This window comes from Python bivittatus, unplaced genomic scaffold (assembly GCF_059951505.1).
Source record: "Python bivittatus isolate LINGU-HERP-01145 unplaced genomic scaffold, Pbiv_v1 ctg000350_np1212, whole genome shotgun sequence".
Classification (NCBI taxonomy): Eukaryota; Metazoa; Chordata; class Lepidosauria; order Squamata; family Pythonidae; genus Python; species Python bivittatus.
In genome coordinates this window covers 2685020-2694184 of record NW_028277074.1, presented here as the reverse complement: position 1 = coordinate 2694184, position 9165 = coordinate 2685020, and the positions used below count along the sequence as shown (strand labels likewise).

The 9165-nt window shown below is 36.7% G+C and overlaps 1 protein-coding gene across 1 annotated transcript; it reads right to left on the bottom strand.

Moving 5' to 3' along the window:
• Positions 1-48: 48 nt before the first annotated feature.
• CUNH3orf52 (chromosome unknown C3orf52 homolog) lies at positions 49-7655 on the bottom strand. Its single transcript, XM_015887319.3, has 6 exons — positions 7322-7655; positions 5638-5761; positions 3732-3889; positions 3148-3218; positions 1706-1905; positions 49-591 (listed from the first exon to the last, which is right to left on the bottom strand). Coding segments are annotated over exons 1-6 (678 nt in total). The 5' UTR covers positions 7445-7655; the 3' UTR covers positions 49-589.
• Between the last annotated feature and the right edge of the window lie 1510 nt (positions 7656-9165).

Below are 9165 nucleotides of genomic sequence, written 5' to 3'. Positions count from 1 at the left end.
TTTGTCCATCCCTACATGTATTTTCCATATTAGAATTAGTGTGACTAATTATCAATTTTGTTATGATTTATTAGTCGGTTAAAGCCAACACTCTCAAAGCAATCTACACTGTATCAAAAATAATAAGCAATAATAAAAGCAACGTTTCTATACAATTGTGGGTCTGCTGTTTTTTAAAAAAAATATTATATTTTTTGTACAAGCCTAACTAGATCTCAAAATAATCAGAAAAATGTCCTTCCTCCTATTTCACCAAAACTAAGGATTTATGCTGAATAGGGTTTTACTTATCTGACATCTGGAACATTTCTCCTCTTACAAAGTTGTTGTTTCAATTTCTTGTAGTATATTACAAATGTCATTTGTGCTATGGTTGCTGTTCAATGAGTACACTGTTGTTCTAAATTTGAATTTGTAAGATAGGTAGTTCGTTCCCATCACCTAAAGCTGTCATCATGTATAATTGCTTGATACAGTCATATTTTCCTGCTGTTGCAATATAAAAAATTCACAAGATGATCAGAGGAATCCTCCAAAGTCACTCTTGAAATCTCCATTCAGTTCTTCCTCCTGTATTGACTATCTACATTTCTTTAAAACAAAAAGATGTGTATTTCAAAAGTAAGAAAAAGAAAACATTTCTAAAATTATTCATTATTCATTATTTTTATATCATTTTATATCATTTTTATATTACATCCAACCCAGATATATTTATTTATGTATACAGTATAACCAGTTGTGAGACAAATGTGAGGTACAGATCCTTAACACAAAAATATTATCTCTTAATTCTGATAAAATATTATTCAGTAATATGAAACAGCAATTATTAAGACCATTCAAGAGAACAAATAAGGATATTATTTTATACTTTGGGAATTCATTTAGGAACACCTTCTCAGCAAGTAGGTGAGATAAATCAATAGCACATGTAAGAAGTAAAGGAGGCAAAGTGTTCACTGCTTTTAATGATGTCTTTCTTTTTAAATTCTTCCCTTCTATTATTAATAATGGAAGGGAATTAAATTAGATCAGGATCAGGACTGGATTAAATTCCCTTTGCAACAGAGGTATGCACAGATCTAGGCAGACTTTTCTGTACTATAGGTCCCCTTGCAACCAGTGTCCAAAACTCTCCCTCCCTTCTCTGTCCCCATGCTCTTTTTTAGGCTCTCCAATATCTGTGTTTCTTGGCATTTGAAAACTTAGCCATAAATGGCTAAGATACCAGGATGGTGAGAGATTGCCTCATTGGTTACAACCCATTACCAAGTTTGGAAGAGAGAATCTATAGTTCCTAGATTGTTGGACCAGAGGTCATGGATTAGCAGCATAAATGCCTTTTAATTTAACCTGGAAGTGCGACTGGCCCCTTCACTCCTGGCCTTCTGTAAGGCTTTGAAGATCTGGTTCTGCCACTTGGCCTGGGGTGGGGAGGGAATACCTCAAGCATGGGGATGGCTAGCCCCATAGAGGCCTCCTATTTTCAGTCTCAGATTTTTCATCTTCTTGGACTCTCCTTCCCCTTTTTAGTATTGCTTTTAACTGATGTTTTATATATTTATGTTTTTAATGTTTGTTGTGAGTCACCAAAGGTCCCCCATTGGGGGGAGATGGGCGGGTGAGAAATTAATTAAATAAATAAATAAGTTTTCTCCCCAAAAAGTATATAAATTTATTATTCACTTTCTTAAGCACTTACATGTTATTGTAACAGAAGATGGATCAAGTATTACATTTGTACATTCAGGTATATCCAAGTCAGAAATACGTTGCTGGCCATATATATCTTGTCTTAAAATATTCATTACAAAGTCTTTATTCATCCTATACTTCATGAAGTCATCACTCTCAGGTGGCACCAAGAACTGCAAGTAATATGATGCTGTATTGTTTTCTCCGCTGAAGAAATAAGAGGAAGAGAGAATGAAAAGCCAAAGGGTTATAAACAATTCCATCACTGATGTTTCTAAGGTTTTCACCTAACACGTTCTAAGTGTTTTTCAAAAATTTGTTGCTATGAGCTCCACGAGGTAGAATAGACCAAGAATCAACGTCACAGAAAGGCTAGACTACTTTTATTGAATATACTTTTATTGAGTGGCCATAACAACAGAATACTGCAAGTCTGATTGTGCTGTGCCTCCTCCCCTTCTTACACACATGTAAATTAGGGAGGTGTCTGAGTTACTTACACATACTTACTGCTTGTTTTTGACTTAAGATATGTTTTTCTTCTCATCACTTTAGTAATGGATCCAATTTATATCTGTCAAGGTAATTTTCCTTACTCTCTACAGTTGCTGCTACAATTACCAATCTACAGGATGACTCTGGTAAATGGATGTGGTTCATTTGTACAAGATCTGCAGCCTGATTTCAGAAACTTCAAACATCCTGGTCCCGGCATCAGCCTCCAAAGCCAATTATTTTGACACAAGAACTCCAACATTAAGGAGGTAGTTTGAGTTGGGAGTTTGAAGTCTCTTGGATCTAGAGCCTCTGAGAGATTATTTAAGGAACCAAAGGGGCTGTTGGTGTGCAGCAACCAAAGACATCATCTCACAGACATGGCTTCAAATAGTATCTAATTGCTGCCATACGTGAATCAGATATACATTCCCTCTCACTGTACACAGCAGAATGGAAATGGTTCTAAAAGGGGAAAAACAGCTGAATAAGGAAAGCAATATTTTTTTTTAAATGCCTAATTTATTTCCTGCTAGGAGCAACTTAGCAGGAATTGGGTTCTCTAAGTCTTTCACATTGGACAAACTTCTCACTTCATCATTAAGAAGTTCAGTTACAAGGTAAAAAAGACTGAACAAATTCAATAACCATTAAATGCTGCTGGATTTCTTTACATTTTCCATATTCATATAAAATGGCATGTCTGACTACAGTCTTGAAGAGGATAGGAGTGGGGATAGGCTGCATGGCTGAAATAAATGCTTATAATCATAAACCTTAATTGCATTTCAACATACCACAAACTGCCCAGAAAATCTTCATCCCTTCATTCCCTCTTTCCTTTACTCTCCCCAGTCCACACATGACCATCAAGATGAAATTCTTTCCCCTAAAATTACATAATTAAATATATGTGGTGGCTTTTGTTTTTGTTTTTTGTTTTGCCTTTCATACCTGAAGGAAATAACTTCAGCTGAGATAAAATATCGCCCCAATGCAGGTGAATAACTGTATACATCTTTAAGCTTGAAAGGAAAAAAAACCCAATCATGATCAGTCTTACACAATATGGAAAGAACTCTTTCATTTAGTCTGCAATTAACTTATAGCTAAGTACAATTTGAAAAACTAGTTTTCAGCTTTTTATGTAACCTAGAGCAGAACCTGCTTTTCTTCATCTAAGGAGAAAATTCACTCTACCATTGCATATGGTTATCTAGCAGAATGCTACAAACAGATACTATGTATTCTTATTAAGAGCTTCAGCTAGAATTAGTAAAATGGTACTCTTACTGAAATACCATACAACATCTTATACCCAAGGGCAAACATTTCTAACCCAAAACTATTACCTTTCCAAACTACAGATAAGTCTTAGCTGTCTATTTTAATAGTGAAAGCAAATGTTCAAAGATAGAAGAAAGAATCCCTTAGTATACTGTATCCCTGATGATAAGTCTAGGGAGATTCCAAACCACCAATGTTTTTTTACTTCACAATCCCTCATAAGGCAGTTCTAGATAGCTAAATGAACTTACCCTCTTATTAAGATTTTTAGAAAATATATCATATGCAGATTCTGAGAGAAGCGCATTAGGATTTGGACAATTAATATTTACTACTCCTGAGAAATTGTGTTGTTTACCACCTGCAATTAATTCAGGATCCCAATATTCATCTTCATCTATGTAAGTCTCTAAAATAACAAAAGGGGATAAAATTAGTTATTTAGGCACATAGCCTAAAGGTGACTATAGCAACTCAGCGTCTTATTTCATCCAGGCCAGAAGTCAACAAACTTTTTAAATTAAAATTTGAAGACCCTACTGTAAGTGAAAGCTGCCATGTGGGAAGACTTTGCCCATTGTCCAAATAGGTAGTGACTGAAAGAGAAGCCACTACAGATAATAATTGCCTGTTATCTCTTTTTAGAGGACCAGGTCTTCTAAAGCTGTTCCCAGTTATATAGATATTGCATCATCTATCTGTTCCCTGACTAAAAAAGGAACACTGTCCATGATAGTAGGTTTGGTATTGAAGGGGTTAACCCAAAGTTGGGTTGACCTTTTGGGAGCCTTCAGGGTAACTTAACTTGTTTGACTTCCTAATGAATTGGAGAGAGTTCTTTATGTGGTTAGCTGCTTCCCACTACCTTTCCCAGCTCCTATCTTGGAATGATCCTATGTATACAACATGGTCAACATGGAAAGGGCTTCTTTCCACTCCCTTTTTGCTTGCTGCTCCTTCTCATTTGCATATATTTCAGAATCTGGGTCCTTGATTGGAATTTTGTTCCCCCTCCCACTTAAGGTTCCACGCATTCTTGGATGCATTTTAGGATTTAAAAACCTACTTATTCAGTAAAGCAGACTGATCAGTGGAAGTGGTTGTGCATAGATACTGATGATGGTGGTGGGACTTCTTTACTGCAAATCTTATTAATAAAATTAGTTGGCTGATAGGTAGGTTTAAGCTTTTATGATTGTATAGTATCATTTTCATTGTGATTTTAAATATATTATGGTATACATTGATTTCATTCATTTTGTTGCAATTGCTGTTTAGTCTTTGTTTTTTGTTGTGACTGGACTGTGTCCTGTTGAGGTATGGGTACTAAATAAAAACAATTGTTTGGGATCTTAATGGGTAGAAACTGCTTCTCTTTTCTGGTTTTATTAATAGTGATTTAGTGTTATGGGATATATTACAAAGAGATGGGATGAGAGTTGAGAATGGAATTTGGTTTGGGAGCAAATAGTGAGTGACTTAATAGCTACTTAAAGTAATGGCACCAGTAGGTTAGTTTAATTTTAATAAATAGATGGGGGTGGTACTAGAATGCTTTTGTATATGTGTGTATATATATATAGAGAGAGAGACAGACAGACAGACAGACAGAGAGTCACTGATAGTGAGATGGGCAGTGTGTGCGTGCATGCGTGCGTGCGTGCGTGCGTGCGTATGTATATATATATATATATATATATATATATATATACTTTTTCCTTTAATTGGTTTTGCCTTTTAAACTTTTTTTAAAATAATCATCAGGTTTTCACTTCAACCTTTGCTCTAGTGTAAAGTTTATTTTATGTGTGTGTATGCATTTCTGTTTGCTTTGCTTTTGCTTTTTTGTTTTGTTTTACTTAATTAAAGAAAGAAACATTAAAACATTAAAAAAAACAGCAAGAGGAAAATAGTCATCATTTTGTGTTTCCATAATATATGTCACTATTAGGAAATAGAAAATACATTACATGGCGTATTCCCTCTTTCTGATTAAGCATGATGTGTGAAAAATTCCAGTGTTCTATGAACATCAGTAATATTTAATCACACCAGCTTCAACTGAATCAGGACTCTGCACTAAATTAGGAAAACATCCCCCAAATCTTTTGACCCAGTTATACATCTGAAAAAATCACATCCAAAAAGAGTACAAACCTGAATACAAAATTAAACTTAAAATGGTCACAAGGATCAACAATAGAAAAGCAGATGTTATAACCATCCAGAGTTTGCATTTCCAAAAAACAATTGAAGAACATACTTTTAAGCTGGTTGTCTCCTAAAGATGCAAGGGATAAAAAGAAAAAATGAAAAGCATGTTAATGTTCTTAGGCTGAAAATATTCAAACAGACACACACCATAATACTGATGGAATAAAGGAAGGTGTTTTCCACTTAATCACTGCCCTGTATGTCTCGACTTATCTTTGCTGACTGATGGTGACTTCCTGCGTTTTCAACCAAGGTTTCAGCCACCACTACTTAGAAATGTCAATAAAGGAACCTAGAATATTTTGCATGCAAATCAGATGCAGTACTACCCAGGTATATCCTTTCCCCAATAAGGAACATTATGATTTAGGGACTAAGAAGCTGTGTCATACTAAGTCATTACTCCAACCAGCTCAGTATGATCAACGATGACTAGTAACAGTTTTTCAGGGTTTCAAGCAGCAGGCAATGATAGAATGCACCAAGCTGGATTTAAAGAATGAAAAACAGGACAAAAAGCTTCATGGAAAACCTGCAGACAGAGGGAGAAGAGAGAAAAGATAATCAGAAATCCAAAAAGAGACATCAAAACTTCAAACCTAATAAGCAATAGAAGTCATGCTAGACTTCTAACACTCTGAGCAAATCATTGCACCTTGGGCCAACACTGGTGTTTGCTTAATCTAAGCAAACAGTTAATATCACCTACTCCAGCCAACTTTCATTTTTCTTGGGAATAAGTAAAAACTGATTGCAGTCAGTTTGGGCAACAATAGGTGTAATCCAAATCAAAAAGTCTTGCAACTCTTGAACAACGTGCCTGGGAACTCATACAGTTTCATCTGTCTCAGTGACAGAAATGTAAAAGGCTTTAAGAATGAGGATGTATTTATATTCCTTTTAAAGCCAGGATAGCATATTGGTTAAGCTTGGGGGCATGAAGAGCAAAGAGACTGAAGTGTAAGTCCTGACTCTGTCCTGCAATTTTCTGGGTGACATTGGACCCGTTGCCCTCTTTCAGCCTACCTACCTTATAGGGTTGGTCTTGTAAGATAAAATAAGGAGAAACTGCCACTGAAGCCACCTTGAACTCTCCAGAGAAAGGGGGATATAAATTGTATAAGTTCTTATAACCTTTCTAAGCCCACAAGTCAAATCATTACTATTTATGACAAATGGAGGAAGGACTCTGAGTCAATGGCAGATGGTAGATTCACTTTGACAGGACCACACAGTTCAACATTTTTAAAATATCAGAGCTCAGAAAAGTGCCTCTTTTTAACAAAGATGTGCAGTATTCTACTAGTGAAATAAATACATATCCCCTGATTTCAAATCAGGTGGACGCCTGAAATGAGTAAACATGGTGACGGGGTAGTTGCTGCATCGACTACATAGGCACAGAGTTGACTCATTCACACTCCGTTGTTTCCCAGTGGATTTCATAACGCCCCCTCCTCCCCCAGCATTGCATTAGAATTAAACTTTCCGGGTTCAAGCAACTCCGAAGTAAATTCCTTCTTGCGTTAAACGTGATTCTGATAAAGTAATTTCTGTTTCATATCTTGGGAATAAAGCAAACCTTTACAAAAAACGAAAAGAGGAAGTGAAGTATGCAGGGTCTTACCGCAACGGGAGGGGAGGTTATACTCTGCAGAAGCTCGCTTTCTTCCTCTCTTTCTTCGTCTTTTCGGAGTAACTCAATGTCCGGCTGATTTTGCGCGGGGACGAGGCCATTCCCTGCATCCATGGCCGATTGTTTTTTTCCCCCAGGATCAGAGGCTATGTCAACGGGAAAATAGCGACTTCCTTTACATGTCCAGAGTCGATTACGTTGATACAGAGAGTGGAAGAAAACGAAAGTAAAAAACAGAGTGGGGCTCCAGTGTTGCCATGATTCAAGATGATTTGAAAACAAATAAAACGGTGTAATGTCTGACAAACGTTTTCCAAGATGCTTCTGGTAAATCAATAAAGAAAGACAGGAAGTCCCCGCTGTTTCTATCGAATCGAGAAAAGCAACCTTTCGCTCCGAAGTTACGCAAAGCTGGATTTTCCGGTTCGCCTGCCTTCTATCCAGCAGGTAATTTAAACCAAGCAACCCAGCTTTCAGCGGGATGATGAACGAAAGCTCACTCCTTTGCTAGGCTGCAGCAAAAGCATTGAAAAGGGATAACTTTAATATTAGTAATAAAAATTAGAAGCAAGGATCACCGGGGCTGCAGTTTAAAAGTAGACAAATTCAGGTTAGACCAGAAGCAGGTTTTTGTTGTTGCTGCTGTTTAATGGCAAACTCAGTAACAATTATTTTTTTTCCTAAAGAGGATCTGAAATTCTACCAGTAATTTTTAGTAACCAATTCCCTGCATTTATGTGTCACGGTCACTTGAACTCAATTGCATTTACTTGAGAAGACATGCATGAGCTTGGCTTAAAATCCTACGACACTTGGCAGAAAGTCCTGTTAAATTCATTGGATTAAACAGGACTTTCTAAGATAAGACCAAAATTATGGTTTCCACAGGAAGACCTAATTGCCACAAGCATCAATGGCAAAATTGAAAAAAAATAAAATTGGACAAGTTCCAGCTCTTAAATATGTTGGTGTGATTTTTCAAGGCTCCAGAGTTTGGTCAGAACAGATTAGAGCCACCTCTGTCAAAGTTAACAGTAGTGCCAGGCAAACTTAGCTTTATTAAAAAAAAAAAAAAAAGTTCTAAATGGAGGAGATGCATACCTGCCACCATGAAGACTTTTAAAACTAAAACTATATCCCAAATGATGTACGGTGTACAGGTCTGGGCCTACATTGATTAAAAACCCTTGGACATTGTTTTTACAAGCATTCTTCCCCACTCCATGTTGTGTTTTGAATGCTTTAATCCACATGGAAACAGGTATGATTCACTGGAAGTGAGACTCCACGTTTGCTAATCCTCCTTTTGCCTTAAACTCTTGTTTTCCCTTGGTTCATTGGCTCCATCAGTTCTCTTTGATGGCTTTTCATCAAGCTGGAAAGAAAAAATATCTCAGCTAATCTGTGTTATTGTGACCTTTCTATCAACCCTCTTGTTGTCTCTAGGTTTAGAGAGAGTAAAAGACAACATCTGTCAAAGAATCTTTGATGTTGCACAGCAGACAGATTTGGGTGCTGTAGTCCACTTTTAGGGGTGGGTTCCAATCTGGAAACCTTTTATACCCTCAGGGTAGTTATTCAGCCTTGTTTGCCCAGCACATCCTGGAGCTTTATCAGCAGTACTTAATGGGAGACACAGGAGGACCCCATTCACTGAGAGATGTTGTCCTTGTGGTTCGAATGAATCTGAGATATTATTGCATGTATTTTTCTGTTGCCCTTTCTACGTCAATTTGCATGCAAACATACCACTACCACTTCCTAACAATAAACAAATTTATTATTAAGGAGATGTTTCATAAACTGAAACCTTCCCATCACTAGCAGAATTACTC